At 38.1% G+C, this 22,128-nt stretch overlaps 1 protein-coding gene across 3 annotated transcripts in view; it reads left to right on the top strand.

Annotated features, from left to right (window-relative positions):
- The window catches only part of ATP13A4 (ATPase 13A4), a 129,676-nt gene that overhangs the window by 42,619 nt on the left and 64,929 nt on the right, over positions 1-22,128 (top strand). For all 3 annotated transcript variants that reach the window (XM_082728354.1, XM_082728355.1, XM_082728356.1), the window contains exons 3-7: positions 3,267-3,413; positions 7,728-7,798; positions 7,888-7,968; positions 16,860-16,929; positions 18,423-18,557. In XM_082728354.1, the coding sequence (XP_082584480.1) occupies positions 3,267-3,413; positions 7,728-7,798; positions 7,888-7,968; positions 16,860-16,929; positions 18,423-18,557 (504 nt within the window). The remainder of the gene's footprint in view (positions 1-3,266; positions 3,414-7,727; positions 7,799-7,887; positions 7,969-16,859; positions 16,930-18,422; positions 18,558-22,128) is intronic.

Here is a 22,128-nt window from a genome sequence, read left to right as displayed (position 1 = left end):
GATGCTATTTGTTACATAATGCAGATTTCATGGTAATTTTCATACATGAGCAAAAAAACACGGACAACTTGTTGAAACAAAGAGGAAGGAGTCAAGATTTGGAGTAGGAAGACCTGGCTTCAGGTCTCGGTTCTGGCCTCGCTGCCCATACCAGACTGGTCTGGCCTGAGCCTTGCTGATGGAATACTTGGAACAGAAATGCTAAATAAATGTTAACTATTTCTTCTTATTGTTAGATGTTCAAACAAAACCCCCTTACAACAATATCCCCTTTGACATGATCAAAGGCAAAGTCATATAATGCTGAACTGTATCATTGTCAAGATATGTCCTATGGAGTTGTTGCCTATCCCACAATACCCAGAATGTGTCCACCAGTTCAGTGGCTCAGTCATTAGATATGTAACCATTTTCTGTCATTTTTAGGCTCTGTAGGTAACTTCATAGAAATCTAATTTGATTTAGTTATATACTTACTGGTTTTTAGAATTAAAAGAAGTTACCTACAGAGCCTAAAAACCTACTTTCCGCCTTCCTTATGTCTGTCCCATTCCTTCGCCTTCCCTTTCTTTCTCTTCCCTCCTCGTCCTCCCTTCTCTCCCTACACCTTTTGCTTTGCTTTCCCCTCTTCTGCCTCTACCCTACTTCTCTATCTCTCCCCGGTTTAGTCTCTGGCTGTCTCTCAGAAGCTGTGTTAGGCCTGGCTGAACACAGATACCCATCAGAAGCAGTCCCTACTCATAGTTCAAGAGGAGTGATAAGGTGACAGGTAAAGGTTCAAGTACCCTGATATTTTAGGGAAAAGGAATTGAAGAGGTTCCCGTAATGTGAAATTTGAGCTGGACCCCATAGGATGGTTAGGGTCTAGCCTTATGAAGGCTTAAAGACAGTAAAGAAGGATGTGTAATCCAGGCTGAGGAAGCTAAAGGAGGAAAGCCATGGAGGTGGGCTTCTCTTGAGGAAAATCAATGTAAGAGATTAGCTCCAACAACAAGTGTATCTTCTGCTCTTGTCCTTTTGCAGCAGCAGCTGGTATACTCTTCTCCACAAATGTGGGTTTGGTGGAGACAATTCCCAGCTCTGATCTACATTCCTTAGGCATCAAATTATTTTTCAGGCTGGACTTCCCTTGCCTCCTTCCTAGCTCCTGAGGTGTCCCAGTCATCCTAGTGGATTTTATGCATAAGATTTACCCATTCCATGAAAGACTATGGACTCTGAAAAACAATCTGAGGGTTTTGAAGGGGCGGGGGGTGGGAGGTCGAGGTACCAGGTGGTGGATATTATAGAGGGCATGGATTGCATGGAGCACTGGGTGTGGTGCAAAAATAATGAATACTGTTATGCTGCAAATAAATAAATAAATAAATAAATAAATAAAAGATTTGCCCATTCCATTTAATTCTTTTGGACTTTGACATCGTTTTTAGTTGTTTAAAACTGTTAATGTAAAAATGATGAACATCTTTTTTTTGCACAAATGTGGGTTTTTTAAAATATTTATGGTTGTTGTTTAGGGGTACATTTCTAAAAATAAAATTACAAGGTTATAAATATGATTTTTAAAAATAAGTCATATGTAACTGTCAAATTTGCTTTGTTAAAGAGATCTCACTAACCTGTGGGGATGCCTCTCTAACAATACCTTTATCATTTTGAAAATATTTCCTATTTTTGTACATAAACTATGGATCTTCATTGTTTTCACCGGATTTCTATTACTTATTAACCCAACCTTCGATATTCACATTTCACCTTTTTGTCTTTTCTGAATTGTTATTTCAGTTTTACTTTCAGTGTTTGTCTTCTAGTTTGCACCAACAAAGTATTAACCCTTCATTGTATATGTTACAAATACTTGCCTGTCATATTTTTCTTGTCATTTACATATAAGAGTAAAACTTTTTTAATGCTTACATTGTAAAATAAATCAGTCTTGTTTTTTATGGAAAAAAAAAAGATTTGCTCATTCTAGATAATAACCACAGTTATTACTGTGTCTGTCTCTGAGGTACCATTGTAGTACTTGTTACTCAATCCAGCGCTACTCATTCTATTTTCATTCTGTGATGAAGTCAGCAGTGAACTTCAAAGGAAGAGGTTTCAGTTAAGATCATGAAGGAAGGTACCTTCTTGAATCCTACCTATGCTAACCTTTTGACAGTTACCTTTGGGCGCCTTCAATCCATGCATTCAGTCACGGACAAATATCCATTCATTCACTTTCACTGGGCGGGTCACAGTTCTCCACATGGACAGGGATATAAGGGACAATAAAACATGTTTTCTACCTTCCAGTGGTCTAGGTGAACTAAGAGAATACAAAGCAAACACTGATTAAGATGGAACTGGAGGGGGTTATGCTAAGTGAAATAAGTCAAGCAGAGAAAGACAATTATCCTATGGTTTCACTCATATGTGAAACATTAAGAATAGCACAGAGGGCCACAGGGGAAGTGAGGGAAAACTTAATGGGAAGAAATCAGTGCTGGAGACAAACCATCGGAGACTCTGGACTCTGGGAAGCAAACTGAGGATTTCAGAAAGGAGGGAGGTGGGGGGATAGGGTAATGATGTGTTGGGTATTAAGGAGGGCACGTGTTGTGATGAGCACTGGGTGTTGTACACAATTAACGAGTCCTTGAACACTACACCAAAAACTAATGATGTACTATACAGTGGTTAACTGAACGTAATAATAATAATTTAAAAAAATAAGAAAGTGATTAGGAGCACAAGAGAGGGCAGTTAGGATCTTTGGGAGTAAGGATAGTGGTAGTCCCCGACCCCCAGATGGTGTTACAGGGGCTGACCTGGAAGAGGTAGAATCGAAGTTAGGTCTGGAAGTCCTGGGATGCTTTGATTGATCTGGTTTCCCCATCCTCAGAAACCCACAGAAGCCCTTTAGAGTGCTTGCTTTTTGCCTTTTTTTCCCCCCTTTGTGAAAATTCGCATCTGGCTGTAGCCTCAGGGGTTGAAGGGTAAGAGGGAAAACTAGCTCTTTTCTGGGAATCTACCTCCCTACCCTTGAATTTTGTTATACAGGGCATTGCCTCATAGTCACATCCAGATTCTTCAATAAATGATAACAGGTTTTTTCCTTCAAGGCTTTCTATCTACTAGTGTTCAAGGGCATGTAATTTTGTGTAGAATGTTTATTAACTCCAAAAACTTGCAGGATTATAATAAAATGATGTTTCCTATGTTGAATTTTAGCCTTATGACTTCTCTCATCTTCATGGGGGTTTTGGTGTCTATTTCCTCAGGATGAATTCCAAACTTACTCACGGAAAAAGGTAATGTGGATCCACCTGTCATCATTAAACAGCGAGTTAGGTGTCACTCCTGACCACCCTGTCATTACAGATGAGGAGTACATCATAAACAGAGCCATCAGAAAGCCAGACCTAAAGGTAAGTAAACTATGGTAACTGCTGATGCTAGAGACATGTAATCGTTCTTCCCCAAAATATAAGTTTAGATTCTCCACTGTGCCAATCCTCTACAGTATGCATAGAACGTTATAAAGAACATGCACTTTGGAGGTAGACAGAGCTGAGTTCAAATCTCAGCTTCATCTTTTTAAACTGTACAGCCTTGGATCTGTTACTAAGTTCTGTTGAACCTGTTTCCTCATGTATGGAATGCTGATGACAATGCCTACCTCTACTGTTCATTGATGACATTCAATAAGTTAAGGAATACAGAGAATAATATGGTGCCAGGTGCACAGTAGATGCTCAGTACACATTAGCTCTTAGTACCATCAGAGCTTGTGTGATAATGTATGAAACAGGGTTTCTCTTACTTAAAGGTAATTGCCCAGAAACATCCTAGGGCCTTTTCTTATGTCTTCAGAATGACCTTATTTTGAGTTCTGTCTTTCAAAAACGTATTTGGTTACTCCCTGTTCTCCATATTAAATTAATACTACTTGGATTATGACTAGCTAACATTCATAATAAAGGCATAGTTTATAAGACAACTATTTTCTCTTAAATTTATGTTTGTGTAGACAGCTGTTTAGTTTTATGAGCTCAAGGTCAATTTTTAAAAATAATAAAAGTCAATTGCTGAGCAGTTTCTCTATTGTCAATTGTTATCATCCAGTTGTCTTAATTTCCTAAAAAAACAAAAACAAAAGAGGTCAAACACCTTCAACTAACACCTTCAACTAACAGGTGGTCATTCACCTGGGTAAGTAGGCATCCCAAATCAATTTTATGTACCTGAGATTGTTACTGACCTCCACCTTTTCTAATTGCATCAAACAAATAAGTGGACAACAAGATGAAGAAATGCTTAAATAATCAAAATGTAAAGATGGGACAGAGGTTTTGAAATGGAAAGCCCTGGCCCCAGGCTTGATATCTTCATTTACCACATATGGCTTAGAGAGTTTGGGTAATTACTGCCTCTCTGAGCCTTGAGCTTCTTGCTTATAAAACGAGAGCAATAACTCCTGTGCCTGTTTCTCAGGCCGTTGTAAACTTAAGATGAGACATTAAGGTGATTTGTGAACCGTCCTGAGCTACATTCATAAAGGACAGAAACTTTCACTGAAATTGAGGGAGGTTCCACAGGCCCAGCCATGACAATACTGAATGGGACGGTGAGAAGAGCAACAGTACGGACAGGACAACCTTTCAGGCCCTGCAGGGAGAGTTTGGAGACCTGCGGCAAAAGAGCTCTGTCAGGCGTACAAGTGCAGGCGAAGAGGAGACTCTAAGGATTATTGTGGGAATCACAGGCAAAAGGAAAACCCAGTGCTTAACCTGTTAAACAGGATGCTCTCACAACGTGTTCCAACAAGAAATGAGGAGCAGGAAGCCTGGGGAGAGACAAGGTTCCTGATTCTGAGAAGAAAGATGACAATCACCCCACTGCATACCCCTGATGTCCTAATTACTATTTCCTGGTCTGAAGTTCCAGGAAATGGGCAAAGAAACTTCACCCCATGCAAATATTGTACTTCACATCCTCTTACTTGTGTCCAGAGCCTCTGAATGGGATAAGGGAAGCAGAGAGACTCCAGGCAGAAATGATTCCTGCTAGGGGAATGTTAAAGATATTTGAAAGGTCTTTGATGGGATCATTCTTCTCACTCTGTGATGAATGGACTCAAGAAATTATCAGGAGATAATGGAGCTTTCTATTTTTTGGCCTGAGGTAAAATTTACCAGTAACCTCTTTATTCTCTGTTATTGCTGCCTTCACCTGTTAATGTTCTGTGTCCATTATATTTTATTAGCTTCTCAATCTCAGTGTGGATTTAGGCTCCCTAATGGAGCAGGGCCCTCACATTCTCCCATAGCTTGCCCTTTAAACATGTTCTAACTCAGAATTTTGAACCTAGGGAATTAATAAAGGAGGCAACCCTCACTTTCTTCAGCTTGAATCTTGGCAGTGATGTGATTTTTCAGATCTTCTTCTGAGACTTGTTTGAACATTATATCCTTTGAGAGACAGGACTTTGGATCCAGATGGGTTTGAGTTCAAATTTGACCCTGGCCTCTGAATAGGTGTGTTCTTGGGCAAATGATTTAATCAAAATGAACTTCAGGGATGAAGGATGGAGTAAAGGTGAAAGTAATGCCTGTTGTGCCAGAGGATGATGAACAAGACTAAAGAGAATGTGTGAAAGGCCCCCAAGTCCTCAACAGACAGTAGCTGTAAGTACAGTCCAGCTCTGCTTACAGAATTATAGGAACTGAACAGGAATGGCAAGTGTGAGGCAGGAAGTGTGAAGTCTCAACATGGGCCATGACTGCCTTCATGTACTTTTTCCTTACTCCATCTTGAAGCTTGTGAAGGAAGAATCACTCCCAGTGGCAGTGCACTCTAACTTCATAGATTAAAAATCAATTGGAAAGTAGGGTTTAGTTTTTAGAGTTATTTTGCAATGAGTCTTGCTGAAATAAGTCCATTCTGTAAAATAAAACATACAGCATTTAACACTCTTACTGGGTAACTACGAATGTGTGTGTGTGTGTGCACATCCATGTGCACACACATATATTTATTGAACAGTGCTGAGATTCATTTAGTGTAACCCAGGTGTTGAAGTTTAGGGATTTAACCTCTATTTCTAGTTGTCATGTTGTTGTACAAAGCATTCATTCACTTATTTACAAAAAAAAATTTGTTGGACCCTTATTATATTTCAGCTATATGCTCTACCAGTTCTAGAATTTATCTAACCTTTATATGGACTATCCTATTTATGGGTCTAGAACATACTCAGAAGAGCTACCATGGATAATAGGCTCAGTTGCCTCAATTTATTCATGGGGAAACTTAGGCGTAGAAAAATTTACTTGAATTTTTCAAGGACATAATTATCAGAGAAGCTGTAAAAGGAAGAACACCGTTTCTCAACTTTGCACATTAGAACTATCCGAAGAAAATTTAAGAGTATTTATGGACAGGTTGCAACCCAGACAAATGAAATAGGAATTACCTGGGGGTGGAACCCAACATTAGTATTTTTTAAAGCTTGCTAGTTAATTCCAGTGGGCAAAATGAGGTTATAAGCATGGCTCCATAACTGTATGACAGTCTTGCTTTGTGCTCAGTTGCATCAGTTACATCACTAGGTGACAGAGATTCAGATGTGCATATAAAGTTGCTTAAAGAAATTCAGAAACAAGAATGCCTAATTGCCATCAGCATGAACCTTACTTTCCCTTCTTACTGCCCACTCCCTTAGACCCTCACTTCCTGGAGCACATTTTCTTACAATAGCTTGCTCACTGTCTTCTAGAACCTGCTCCCTGTCTAATCTTTGTCATTGTCTCCTCTGTAGTTCTCTCTGCAAGTCCATTGTCTACAAGAAAATGCCCTAGATACCTCATCCTAGCATTTAAGGCTGTATGCTCTTTATTAATTTATATTTATCTTTCTAGACTCATTTTCCAGTCTGGAGTCAAATGGGGCCACTCATTTGTCCCTCCCCATGACTAACTTGTGCATAATCTCTTTGAAATGCCCTTTTTCCTTCTCATCTGAGCAAAAGTCTTCCAACTCTTCAGGGCTGCAGCTCAGATGTCATCTCCTTCATGATGCCTTCAGACATCTGTCCTCTCTATATTTCTACATTTCAGTACTACAAATTTTACTTTATTGTATTTTTATTTGTTTGACATGTATATGTTTGACTGTATGGTATAGTTTTCTCTCTCTGTTTTTTTCGAGATTGATTTTTATTTATTTGAGGGAGAGAAAGAGAGAGAAAGAGGGAATGCATGAGCAGAAGAAGAAGGGTCACAGGGAGAGGAAAAGGGAATCTCAAGTAAACGCCAACCTCAGTGCACAGCTTTACCTGGGACTCCACCACCTCACAATCCTGAGGTCGGGGCCCTGAGATCACGCCCTGAGCCCAAACCAAGAATGGGCCACTTAACCGACTGCACCACCCAGGTGTCCCTAGTTTTCTCATTTGTAACATTTTTTCACTTGTTGGATTATCAAATAGTGGAATGCAGAGACTAAGTTTTAGTCACATGATTATCCATATAGTAGGCCCATGATACACACTGACTGAATAACCTCTAATAGAGAAGGCCACTTGTGTTATTAGGGAAGGTTGGGGTAAGTTAGGAAAGGATCATTTTAAGTATATTAGGGCTCTATCCTTGCTTCTTCCCCAGATGCTTCTTTAGCTATTGAACTGCTATGTATTTACAAATCCTTAAACTAGAGACTTTCTTAGTACTTTTCTTTTGCAGGTGAGATGCATAAAAGTGCAGAAAATAAGATATGTTTGGAACAACTTAGAAGGACAGTTCCAGAAAATTGGGTAAGTTGTTTTGGCAGTTTCATTCAAAAGAGAAATTTATCTCAAAAATATTATTTCTAAATATGTCTTTCTCATTATTGTTATTTCAGTTGTTTGGAAGACTGGCTCAGTTCTGCCAAGATACATCTAAAATTTGGATCAGGTCTAACAAAAGAAGAACAAGAGATTAGGTACCATGCCTCCTGTTACCTACATCAGCTCCAAAAGACAGTTACCATTAGCAACTAGAGAGCCCAACACATCGTTATCTTAGCTGGTCAATATCAGAAAACCTTGTAATGCTCTATTCAGTATGGTTAAATTAAATGCACGCACATATATTTTTTCACTTCATTAGAGCAACCTTGTCGGGGAGGTAGAACAAATGTCCTTATCCTCCCAGTGTAACACATGAGAAATCTGAGACTCACAGAGGTATGATGGCCCTAACAAGGTCACACAGATGGAAGGTGGAAGAAGAAGAGGAAGGGCACGGTGTGGAATGTTTAGAATCTCTCAAAATCTCACTGTGTGGTTTTGAGCCGGTAACCTCTCATCTCTGGGATTTGGTTGCCAATTATTAATAAGGCAAGGAGGATCCTATAAAGTTCTTGCTGGTCCTAAGTTTCTATGATTCTCATATTCTCCTCCACCCTGTTTCTTAGTAATTGGAGGACCTAGAGCCTTGCCAACAGCATTACTTAGAAACTTGTTAGAAATTGAGAATCTGGGGGCACCTGGGTGATTCAGCTGGATAAGCATCTTCCTTCAGTTCAGGTCATGATCTCAGGGTCCTGGGATCAATTCCTGCATCAGGCTCCCTGCTCACTGGGAAGCCTGATTCTCCCACTCCTCTCTGCTGCTCCCCTTGCTTGTGATCTCTCTCTCTGTCAAATAAATAAATAAAATCTTAAAAAAAAAAAAAAAGGAATGCAGAATCTTAGACCATGCATCATCCTTATTGAATTAGAGTCTTCACATTAACAAGATCATGAAGTCATCTGTATGAACATTAAAATTTAGGAGGCACTGCTCTAATGTATTTGCCCAATCTATTTGAACTGAAAGTCTATACAGAAGGCAAGGAGAGAGTGGTTGGTGTTCCCAACAGCAAAATAACTCTTAAACGGTCATTGCTCTGCATAATCATAGATACATAGCTCTAGGTTTTCAATTAAAGAGCTATATAGGGGCACCTGGGTGGCTCAGTGGGTTAAAGCCTCTGCCTTCGGCTCAGGTCATGATCCCAGGATCCTGGGATCGAGCCCCACATCAGACTCTCTGCTCATCGGTGAGCCGGCTTCCCCTCCTCTCTCTCTGCCTGCTTCTCTGCTTGCTTGTATTCTATCTCTCTGTCAAATAAATAAATAAAATCTTAAAAAAAAAAAAAGAGCTATATAATTGTGTGTGAGAGCTATTTTTGAGATCCCAACAATTTTTCTTTTTTAAATTTATTTTTTTATTTTTTATTAACATACAATGTATTATTTCCCCCACGGGTATAGGTCTGTGAATCATCAGGCTTACATATTTCACAGCACTCACCATAGCACATACCCACCCCAATGTCCATAACCAAGCTACCCTATCCCTCCGCCACCCACCCAATCCCCCAGTAAACCTCAGTTTTTTCCTGAGATTTAGAGTCTCTTATGGTTTGTCTCCCTCCTGATCCCATCTTGCTTCATTTTTTCCCTCCCTATCCCCCACGACTCCCTGCCCTGCCTCTCAAATTCCTCATGTGAGAGAGATTATATGATAATTGGCTTTCTCTGATTGACTTATTTTGCTTAACATAATACCCTCTAGTTTCATCCACATCATTGCAAATTCAAGATTTCATTTTTTTGATGGGCTGCGTAATGGTCCATTGTGTATATACACCACATTGTCTTTATCCCTTCCTCTGCTGATGGACATCTATGTTTTTTCCATAGTTTGGCTATTGTTGTCATCGCTGCTAGAAGTCTCTGTGTGCACTTGCCCCTTTGGATCCCTACATTTGTTATCTTTAGGGTAAATACTCAGTAGTGTGATTGCTGGATTGTAGGGTAGCTCTATTTTCAATGTTTTGAGGAACCTCCATGCTGTTTTCCAGAGTGACTGCACCAGCTTGCATTCCCACCAACAGTGTAGGAGGGTTCCCCTTTCTCTGCATCTTCGCCAACATCTGTCATTTCCTGACTTGTTAATTTTAGCTGTTCTGACTGGTGTGAGGTGGTGCCTCACTGTGGCTTTGATTTGTATTTCCCTGATGCCAAGGGATGTTGAGCACTTTTTCATGTGTCTGTTGGCCATTTGGATGTCTTCTTTGCAGAAATGTCTGTTCATGTCTTTTGCCCATTTCTTGATCGGATTCTTTGTTCTTTGGGTGTTGAGTTTGATAAGTTTATTATAGATTTTGGATACTAGCCCGTTATCTGATATGTCATTTGCAAATATCTTCTTCCATTCTGTCATTTGTCTTTTGGTTTGGTTGACTGTTTCCTTGCTGTGCAAAAACTTTTGATCTTGATGAAGTCCCAATAGTTCATTTTTGCCCCTGCTTCCCTTGCCTTTGGCAAAGTTTCTAGGAAGAAGTTGCTACAGCTGAGGTCGAAGAGGTTGCTGCCTGAGTTGTTCTCAAGGAATTTGATGGATTCCTTTCTCACATTGAGGTATTTCATCCATTTGAGTCTATTTTTGTGTGTGGTGTCCACACACAAAATGGTCCAGTTTCATTCTTTTGCATTTGGCTGTCCAATTTTCCCAACACCATTTGTTGAAGGGACTGCCATTTTTCCATTGGACATTCTTTCCTGCTTTGTCAAAAACTAGTTGACCATAGAGTTGAGGGTCCATTTCTGCGCTCTCTATTCTCTTCCACTGATCTATGTGCCTGTTTTTGTGCCAGTACCATACTGTCTTGATGACTACAGCTTTGTAATAGAGCTTTAAGTCTGGAATTGTGATGCCACCAAATTTGGTTTCCTTTTTCAACATTCCTTTGGCTATTCAGGGTCTTTTCTGGTTCCATATAAATTTTAGGATTAGTTGTTCCATTTCTTTGAAAAAAAAAAAAAAAGGTTGGTATTTTGATAGGGATTGCAATAAATGTGTAGTTTGTTTTAGGTAGCATAGACAGTTTCACAATATTTGTTTTTGCAGTCCATGAGCATGGAATGCTTTTCTATTTCTTTGTGTCTTCCTCAATTTCTTTCATGTTTACTTTATAGTTTTCTGAGTACAGATTCTTTGCTTCTTTTGTTAGGTTTATTCCTAGGTATCTTATGGTTTTGGGTACAATTATAAATGGGATTGACCCCTTAATTTCTTTCTTTTGTCTTGCTATTAGTGTATAGAAATGCAACTGATTTCTGTGCATTGATTTTATATCCTGATACTTTACTGAATTCCTGTATGAGTTCTAGCAGTTTTGGAGTGGAGTCTTTTGGGTTTTCCACATAAAGTAACATTTCATCTGCAAAGAGTGAGAGTTTGACTTCTATGCCAATTCAGATGCCTTTTATTTCTTTTTTGTTGTCTGATTGCTGAGGCTAGGACTTCTAGTACTATGTTGAATAGCAGTGGTGATATTGGACATCCATGCCATGTTCCTGACCTTAGGGGAAAGCTCTCAGTTTTTCCCCATTCACAATGATATTTGTTGTGGGTTTTTCATAAATGGCTTTGATGATATTGAAGTATGTACACTCTATCTATACACTGTGAAGAGTTCTGATCAAGAAAAATGCTATATTTTGTCAAATACTTTTTCAGCATCTATCGAGAGTATCATATGGTTCTTGTTCTTTCTTTTATTAATGTATTGTATCACATTGACTGATTTGTAGATGTTGAACAAAACTTGCAGCCCAGGAATAAATCCCACTTGGTTGTTGTAAATAATCCTTTTAAGGTACAGTTGGATCCTATTGGCTAGTATTTTGGTGAGAATTTTTGCATCTGTATTCATTAGGGATATTGGTCTGTAATTCTCCTTTTTGATGGGGTCTTTTTCTGGTTTTGGGATCAAGGTCATAAAAGGAGATTAGGGGTACCTGGGTGGCTCAGTGGGTTAAGCCTCTGCCTTCAGCTCAGGTTATAATCTCAGGTTCCTGGTATTGAGCCCCACACTGGGCTCTCTGTGCTCAGTGGGGAGCCTGCTTCCCCCACCTCTCTCTCTGCCCATCTTTTTGCCTACTTGTGATCTCTTTCTGTCAAATAAATAAATAGATAAATAAATAAATTCTTTAAAAAAAATAAAAGGAGTTTAAAAGTTTTCCTTCCATTTCTACTTTTTGGAACAGTTTCAGGAGAACAGGTATTAATTCTTCCTTAAATGTTTGGTAGAATTCCCCTAGAAGCCTTCTGGCCCTGGGCTCTTGTTCGTTGGGAGATTTTTAATGACTGCTTCAATCTCCTTACTGGTTATGGGTCTGTTCAGGTTTTCTACTTCTTCCTGGCTCAGTTTTGTTAGTTTATATGTCTCTAGGAATGCATCCATTTCTTTCAGATTGCCAAATTTGCTGGTGTATAGTTGCTTATAATAAGTTCTTATAATTGTTTGTATTTCTTTGGTATCAGTTGTGATCTCTCCTCTTTCATTTATGGTTTTATTAATTTGGGTCCTTTCTCTTTTCTTTTGATAAGTGTGGCCAGGGGTTTATCACTCTTATTAATTCTTTCAAAGAACCAGCTCCTAGTTTTGTTGATTTTTTCTACTGTTTTTTTGGTTTCTATTTCATTGGTTTCTCCTCTGATCTTTATTACTTCTATTCTTCTGTTGGGTTTAGGCTTTCTTTGGTGTTCTTTCTCTAGCACCTTTAGATGTAGGGTTAGGTTGTGTACTTGAGACCTTTCTTGTTTCTTGAGAAAGGCTTGTATCGCCATATACTTTCCTTTCAGGATTGCCTTTGCTGTGTCCCAACGATTTTGAATAGTTGTGCTTTCGTTTTCATTTGTTCCCATGAATTTTTAAAATTCTCCTTTAATTTCCTGGCTGGCCCATTTATTCTTTAGTAGGATGTTCTTTAGCCTCCATGTATTTGAGTTTTTTCCAACTTTCCTCTTGTGACTGAGTTCTAGTTTCAAAGCATTGTGGTCTGACATTATGCAGGAAATGATCCCAATCTTTTGGTAATGGTTGAGACCTGATTTGTGACCCAGGATGTGGTCTATTCTGGAGAAGTTCCATGTGTACTAGAGAAGAATGTGTATTCTGTTGTTTTGGGATGGAATGTTCTAAATATATCTGTAATGTTCATCTTGTCCAGTGTGTCATTTAAAGCTTTTATTACCTTGTTGATCTTTTGCTTAGATCATCTGTCCATTTCAGTGATGGAGGGTGTTAAAGCTCCCTACTATTATTGTATTATTGTCGCTGTGTTTCTTTGATTTTGTTATTAATTGGTTTATATAGTTGGCTGCTCCCATGTTAGGGGCATAGGTATTTAAAATTATTAGATCTTGTTGGACAGACCTTTTAAGTATGATATAGTGTCCTTCCTCATCTCTTATTATAGTCTTTGGCTTAAAATATAATTTATCTGATATAAGAATTGCCACCCCAGCTTTCTTTTGATGTCCATTAGCATGGTAAATTGTTTTCCACCCCCCTCACTTTAAATCTGGAGGTGTCTTTGGGACTAAAACGAGTTTCTTGTAGATTGAATATTGATGGGTCTTGTTATTTTAATCCATTCTGATACCCTGTGTCTTTTGATTGTGGCATTTAGCTCATTTACATTTAGGGTAACTATTAAAAGATATGAATTTAGTGCCATTGTATTGCCTGTAAGGTGACTGTTACTGTATATTGTCTCTGTTCCTTTCTGGCCTGTTACTTTTAGGCTCTCTTTTTGCTTAGAGGATGCCTTTCAATATTTCCTGTAGGGCTGGTTTGGTGTTTGCAAATTCTTTTAATTTTTGTTTTTCCTGAAAGCTTTTTATTTCTCCTATTTTCAACAATAGCCTAGCTGGATATAGTATTCTTGGCTGCATATTTTTCTCATTTAGTGCTCTGAATATATCATGCCAGTCCTTTCTGGCCTGCCAGGTCTCTGTGGATAGGTCTGCTACCAATCTAATAATTCCACTATTGTATGTTATAGACCTCTTGTCCTGAGCTGCTTTCAGGATTTTCTCTTTGTCACTGAGACTTGTAAGTTTCACTTTAAATGATGGGGTGTGGACATATTTTTATGGATTTTGAGGGGGCATTCTCTGTGCCTCCTGGATTCTGATGCTTGTTCCCTTTGCAAATTAGCGAAATTCTCTGCTATAATTTGCTCCAATATACTTTCTGCCCCTCTCTTTCTTCTTCTTCTTCTGGAATCCCAATTATTCTAATATTGTTTTGTCTAATGGTATCACTTATCTCTTGAATTCCCCTCCTATGCTCCAGTGGTTGTTTGTCTCTCTTTTGCTCAGCTTCTTTATTCTCTATTATTTGGTCTTCTATATCACTAATTCTCTCTTCTACCTCATTTATCCTAGCAGTAAGAGCCTCCATTTTTTATAGTGCCTCACTAATAGCGTTTTTTCAAAATTTCAACTTGGTTAGATTTTAGTTCTTTTGTTTCTCCAGAAAAGGATTTTATTTCTCCAGAAAGGGATTCTCTAATATCTTCCATGCTTCTTTCATGCCCAGCTAGCACTTTGATAATCATCATTCTTAACTCTAGTTCTGACACATTACTAATGTCTGTATTGATTAGGTCCCTAGCCATTGGTACTTCCTCTTGTTCATTTTTTTTTTTTTGTGAGTTTTTCCATCTTGTCCTTTTATCCAGATAAGAACAGATAAATGAGAAAACAAAATGCTAAAAAGGTAGCAATGACTCCAGAAAAATATACACTAACCAAATCAGAAGTGACCTAAAACTGTGGGGAGAAGAAAGGGGGAATAAAAGAAAAAAATATGTATATATATTGGACTGGTGAATATAATAGAGCCACACACTTGATTTTGGGTGTATTTTGGTCTCTTAGAAGAAACTCCTTCCCAAAATTTTAAAGAAAAAAAAAACTTATCTATATACAAAAATAAGGGAAACACAATGAAGGGATGGAATATGACTGTAAAGATGAAAATTAAAAAAGGATTCTAAAAAAGTAACTGATAAGAAGTTGGTTAAAAAAAAAAAAAAAAGAAAAAGGAGGAAAGAATGTGATCAGGATGGATACTAGAACAAAGCCATGTGCTAGATTTAGGGTATATATTGGTCTATTAGAAGAAACTCTATCCCAAAATTTTAAAGAAAAAAAAAAACTTATATGTGTATAAAAAATAAGGTTAAATACAATGAAAGGATAAAATATGACTATAACAATGAAAATTTAAAAAGATTTTTAAAAGGCATTGATATGATAAAATAGTTGTAAGAAAGAGAAAAATTCAAAAAATAGAAAAAGAATTTTTTTTTTAATTTAACTTTGAAAGACTAAAGATTCATGGGGAAAAAAGCCATGAATTCTATGTGTTGCTTTTCCCTAGCTCTGGCAATCTGCAGTTCTCATTGATCAGTGAACTTGGTCTTGGCTGGATGTTCTTGATCTTCTGGGGGAGGAGCCTGTTGTTGTGATTCTCAAATGTCTTTGCCTGAGGCAGAATTGCACTGCCCTTGCCAGGGGCCAGGCTAAGCAATCTATTCCTTCAGTTCACTCTTGGTAGCTTTTTTTTTTTTTTTTTAAATATTTTATTTATTTGACAGAGCTAGAGATCACAAGTAGGCAGAGGCATGCAGAGACTGAGAGGGAAGCAGGCTCCCTACTAGCAGAGAGCCTGATGCTCAATCCCAGGACCCTGGGATCATGACCTCAGTTGAAGGTAGAGGCTTAATCCAGTGAGTCTCTCTGGTGCCCCTCTTGGTAGATTTTGTTCCTGAATGCTTTCCATAGAGCTTTGAAGGATGGGAGTGAAAATGTCAGCCTCCCACTCCTCAGTGCACCCTCAGAGAAAAGCAGTCAATCACTCCTTCTCCCGGTTCCCGGCTGGGCTTCGTACTCACCTGGCCTGTGACTGAGCATTTCTGTCTATGGTGCACAACCTGGTTTGGAGTCTCCAAACCCAGCAGATTCCTGCAGTGTGCTCCTGCACTGCTCCTTTCAGAGGAGGAAGGAAGGGATCTCTCCAGATCTGCCACTTGTGGGGTAGCTGCTTGAAGAGCAGTGGCCTGAGTGCCTTGGATCACAGTTTAAGGTAACCTCCAGCTGAGAGACCACTCCTTGTCTCCATCTCTCCAGCTGGCTTCCCTGCTCTGATACCTGGAGGCTCTGCCACACTCAGACATCCCTAGTCTCTCTGTGACCCTGAGGGTTCTGAGACCACATTGTCCCCAGAGGGCTCCACCCCCTGCTTAGCTTCTGGAGAGATGTCCTTCAGGGGAGCAGACTTCTAAAAGTTCTGATTTTGTGCACTGCTGCTCTCTCACTTCCCAGGAGCAGGCCCCTCCCCCTGTATGTTGCTTTGGATTCACTTCTCCACATGTCCTACCTTCCAGAAAGTGCTCAATTTTCTCTTGCTAGAATTCCTGCTCTTTTTCTCTTCAATCTCCTGTTGAGTTTGTAGGTGTTCAGAATGGTTTGATAACTATTTAGCTGAACTCCTGGGACCTGACGATACTTAGGTCTCCTACTCCTCTGCTATCTTGCCGGCAGCCTAATGTCCCCAACATCTTTTCTTAAAACAAATTCTGCAGCTTCCCACAGCTGAACAAGTGTAGGAAGGTAAAACGATTTACTTGTAATTATCCCTCCATCCCACATCCACAGAGGCAAAGTTGGGGACAGAGTTGAGAGAGTGCCAATCTCGAAACTACCTTAATGAGGCAATGGCTAAATTAAATACCCAAATTGCCATCAGGGAAATATTTAGACCTGAGGAAGAGTCAATTCAACAGATGCAAAAAGATCAAGTTTATTGTTTTTGGCCTTGGGAACTCTCCCCTTCCTCACTTATTTTGAAAAGGACGGGGACATTATGTAACAAGGGGGACTTTTGTTGATTGTGAGAGAGTGAAAAGAACTTTTCATGAACAAGTAAAAAGTGGGTTTCATTTTTATTATTAATAACTAACTGATCTATGATTTCTCTCTGTAGGAGGTTAATATGTGGGCCTAATACTATTGATGTTGAAATCACACCAATTTGGAAACTACTCATCAAGGAGGTAATCAGTACTTTCTCTTCATCCTGGCTGGAGAATAAAGGAATTCAGTTCTAGTTAAAAGATCAGGAATGCTACTAGTCAATACATAACTGTAATTTGGGATATTTTAAAAAAATACGAAGTATAGTTTCTTCATATCTCTCTTCTACTCTTTTTCTCAGAGACCATCTTTTGTACATGTTGCCTGATATAGTATAAGATATGATGCTGATGTATCCACTTATCCTTTTATAACTGGATAAACATACATTTCTTCTCTTTCTTTCCTTTTTAATCCTAGTCTGTCTCAAATTTGTGAAACTGAAATAATAATTAAAAATTTAAAAAACTCAGAACTTTTCTTATGAACACAATATACAATTTCCTCAACATCTAGAATTATAGGAAGAAAAACATCTGCTTGGACTTACTAGTTTTCTCCATCTCAATGTGTGTGTGGGAGGAGAAAAAGGACTTAAACATCATTTGATGAGTTGAATTTTTCCTCTTTGACTCTACTACTGGACTTATTTTTCACTTAGCCATGATTATTATGAAGCTATAACTGTACAGCTGTACTCTGGGTCTTTTCTTATACTTCACTACTTCCTTTATAAAAAACACACTAAATTCAAGGTACTTTCTGAATATTTCTAGCAAGTTTTCTTTCAGGAATGGAAGGAAGCAAAAGAAACTGAAAGAAAATGTTTCTGTGTGTTCCTTCCCTAACCAGAGTCAAGGAATAATGTTCCCATCCTAAACAAATAGAAAGAAACTAGAAAGTATTGGAGTAAGGGCACAAAAAGTCTTAAACCAAAACAGGCTAACGACTGTTGGAGTTAGCCTCTCCTTTCTCCACAGTGTTCTAGATATTCAGTGACAAGTTTCCCACTTTCAGCTTGGCTCTCTACTTATGAGCAATTGTGGTCTTCAACTTAGCCATTAATCTAAGGTATTTTGATGGCTTTGAAGATCGTAGATGGTGTGTCATAAGAAAGAACAACAGACTTGAGAACATTTTAACTTTGTAAACCTGGAGTCTTAATTTCAGCCTTCTTATGGCCAGTACATGTAAACAGGACCTGGAAATATTCACACCCAACACCCTTGCGATGGTCAGTATGAGGATCCATGAGACACTACTTTGTAAATGATAAAGTTAATAGTGATTAAAAGTAAGGGCTCCAGGGCCAGATTGCCTGGGTTCAAGCCCTAATCTGTGGCTATTACAGCTGCGTGAGGTTGAGCAAGTTTGTCAAGGTCTGGGAGACTCAGCTTTTCCACCTTTTCAATGGTGATAAGTAATAGCTTCTGGGTAATAAGGTAATTATGGAAATTAAAAGAGAAAATTCAAGTAAAGTTGCTTAGTACAGTGTCTGGCATATGATAATTGCTGAATAAATGTAATAAGAATGAGAATATTGTATAGGGTGATTTATGAAAGCAAACAAGTCAATGAATAGCTAATGTGAAGACTAATTATTCCTTTTGTCTTGCTGTTTTCCTGCCAACAGGTTTTAAATCCATTTTACATATTTCAACTCTTCAGTGTCTGTTTGTGGTTTAGTGAAGACTATAAGGAATATGCTTTTGCCATCATAATTATGTCCATCATGTCCATAGCTTTGACGGTCTATGATCTCAGAGAGGTGAGTTTTTCCCACCAATCTTGTGGCCACAGAAAGAGATCAGTAGGAACTTTATTGAAATTTTGTTAGAAAGAAGAATCAGAAAATAGTTATTGCCAACTCTACAATAAACGAGATCAGGTTTGTGAATATCTAACACAAGTACTTATGCCAAATAATGTTATTCCTTTTCCTTCTCTCACATCCCAATTCCTAGCCTTCCAAGTTATGTTTTTCCCTCTAGTTTACTCAGGCTGATCAGTTAGAAGATACAAATTCTATGAATTGTGAGTAAGTGAAAAAATATATGCAGATAGCACTGTTAGATCCTGAAGGTCGTGGGAGGGGGTGGAAGGCAGAAGAGTCTATTTAATAATGACTCTTTTGCCCATGTTGTTTGGATGGTACTTATTCATTAAAGCCTGAGTCCAACACTTGTCTTTCTTTATGCCCACATCAAGGGGTCTAAGTGCTTTTGGGAAAAAGTCATGTAGAAGAGATTGGTTGATCACAGTCTCCCATTCTCAAAAGTAAGGTTTCAAACCAAACTCTCCTCACTTTTTATGAGATGCCTAATTACTCTTATTCCACTCCTCTAATTCAGAAGATAATCTCCCCTCTTGTTCCACAAAGAAGATAGAAACTATAAGATAGGAATTTGCTCAACTCCCCACCCACAAACTCCCAAATGACCCTGTCTCTGCCTCCCTTCTGCCCTGCCCTCTTATTACAGAGGAGAAAGGGCCCTCTGCCTATGCTTGCAATAGCATCCTTTTCCATCTGCTCAGGGTACTTACATGGTCACTGTAAGTGGACCTCCTCCATAACTCCCCCAATGGCCTTTCTATCAGCATTAAACATGCTCAAGGGAAGTAACAATCCCCTCTCTTGATAAAACTTCTACGTTTAGCTACTACTCAGCCTCTCTTCTTCCTTTTGTAGGAAAAATTCTTTATGCATGCTCTCATGACTTACTGATCTCCCTCTCACTTTTCGCTATACTGACCTGATTTTCACTTTTGCGACTCCATTAAAAAAACTCTTGTTAAGGTCACCACTATAATCCTAATGCCATAGCTAGCTTTAAATTTTTTTTTTTAAAGATTTTATTTATTTATTTGACAGAGAGAGACCACAAGTAGGCAGAGAGAGAGGAGGAAGCAGGCTCTCTGAGGAGCAGAGAGCCCGATGCGGGGCTCGATCCCAGGACCCCGAGATCATGACTTGAGCTGAAGGCAGAGGCCTTAACCCACTGAGCCACCCAGGCGCCCCTAAATTTTTTTTAAATTCCTTTTTTAAACTAGTTATTTTTTTTCTTGGTAGAAGGAGTAATACAGGGACATAATTTTTAAAAGACTCAAATAGGACAATACAATGTAAATAAAAAATAAATATCCCTCCAACCTTGGTTCTCCCAGTATCCAGATCCCCTTTCTGAAGGCATCCACTGGGTCCAAATGTTCTATAATGTTTAGCAGTATTAAACACATGTACACTAATTTGTTTCACACAAATGGAAATACACTATGCACACTGTTCTGCACTTGCGTTTTTCACCTAATATATCTTAAATATCATCCCAAATCTGCACAAATGTGTTTTCTCTAGATGTACCATAATTTTTAAACCAGTTATGTTGTTGGATATTTAGATTGTTTCTAGTTTTTTGCTATTAAAATAATGACAATTCTTGCACATATACCTGTCTACACCTCCACATATATGTGTGTTTATAAATATATATAAATTATGAATATCCATAATTCATATTACATGTAGTTATGTATATAACAGGTATATTGTCTCCTTATATATGACTTGTATGGAGATATAAAATTTCTATACTTGAAATTATAATTATAAACTAGATATATTATTTTAATAGATGTGGTCAAAATGCCTCTTAAACAATTTACACTCCTCCCAATAGTAGATGGGTGTTGGTTTTCCTTATCTTTGCCAATATAAGTGAAAATAGAATCCCATAACTTTAACAGCATGTTTCCATTATGATTGGAGAACTTGGTCATGTCCTAAGCTGTTTGTATTTTTTCACTGTGAACTGTATTCATGTCCTCCATTAGTTTTTATTGGATTGTCAGTCTTTTGTTTGCTGATTTTATAGTCCCCCTCCCACAGTGGACATTTTTTTTTTTTCGCATTGCAGCTTTCGCTAACCCTCTTTCCTTGCATTTGACAGTTAACTGCTCCATTGCTTCTTTCTGAAATGCTCTTTCCCTTAGGCTTCAGAGACACACACTGTCATCCTCTCTAGTAGTTCTTTCTCAGTCTCTTTTTATAGTTCCTCCTCTTCTACCTGGCTTTTCCTTGGGGAGGAGTGTCTCAACATCAAAACAATATGCAAACTATAGCATCATTATATTAGCATCAGGTAGCATCATTATATCATTTCCTACCCAGTTTTGTTATTGCTTCTACTAACACTATGTCTTGTTGTCCTTTTCATGTGACTATATTAAGAGATTCTTCATTATTCTTGTAACTGTATACCAATGAATTCTAAAGTGACTTTAAAATTTATAAATATTTCAATGCCTCTTAAACAATTTGAGTTTGACATTCAGAGATTCAACAATCTATTTGATTCAAAGCCACTTTTTTCGGGAAGATTTTTACTGCTTCCATTGGCTATATATGCTCCAAAAGAACATTTTCCCCCCTTATTTCTGATTGTAATGATACCTTTATGTTTGTGATTATTTGATTAAAAATATTTTTCCCAGTGGGTTGTAAATTCCTTGCTGGTAAGAATCATATCCTTTTTTTCTTTTTTAACCATTGCATCTCCTCTTCTTAGCATAGTCCCTGGCACATAAAGGTTGTTTAATAAGGTTGCGTGAATGCAAAAATGAATAAAAGAATAAGTTAACAATAGAACACTCTATCTTTCACCTTATATTATTCTACTGATCATTCTTAGGACATATTAGTCAGATCTGTAAATGGTTTAATATCAGAGATTTAGGGGGTGTCTTAAAGAGCAAAATCAGAATTAAAAAAATGAATACACTAAATGATTAGGAGTTTTAACTCCTAGAAGCAGGTAGTTCTTTTACACAACAGTTTCTTAATTAATGTGAAATCTAATATAATCTTATTATATCTTTCTTTTCTATCTTGTTATGGATTCACTCTCAGTGTCCTATGTATTTCATATATTAATACAACATATACTATGAGGAAATAGCAGGCACCACCAAACTCCTTATAAAGTTATAGATTAGGAACTCTGATGTGGGATAACTCAAGCCTGAAATAATGCTTAGTTCTTGAAGCTATTTAGGTATAAACACATATCTTGAATGATTAAAGTTCTTGATGTTCTCAACTGAAAGACCTAAAGACAAATTTATGGATATCAAAAACAACTTTGAGTGAACCAAGCAGGCTGGGAAATTCCTTTCTACCAAAGAACACATACTTATTGTTGGTAAGCAGGACAGCAAGCTGGATGACTTTTCTGTTGACTGATCGGCTACTTAGTCCTTCGTTTTTAGCCAGCATATTCAGTCAGGCACAAGACAGTGTTCTATCTTTAAAGAGACTAATGCTTTACTGAATTAATACTTTG

This window comes from Mustela nivalis (assembly GCF_964662115.1).
Source record: "Mustela nivalis genome assembly, chromosome: 1".
NCBI classification, from domain to species: domain Eukaryota; kingdom Metazoa; phylum Chordata; class Mammalia; order Carnivora; family Mustelidae; genus Mustela; species Mustela nivalis.
This window is presented reverse-complemented; position numbering and strand designations above follow the sequence as displayed.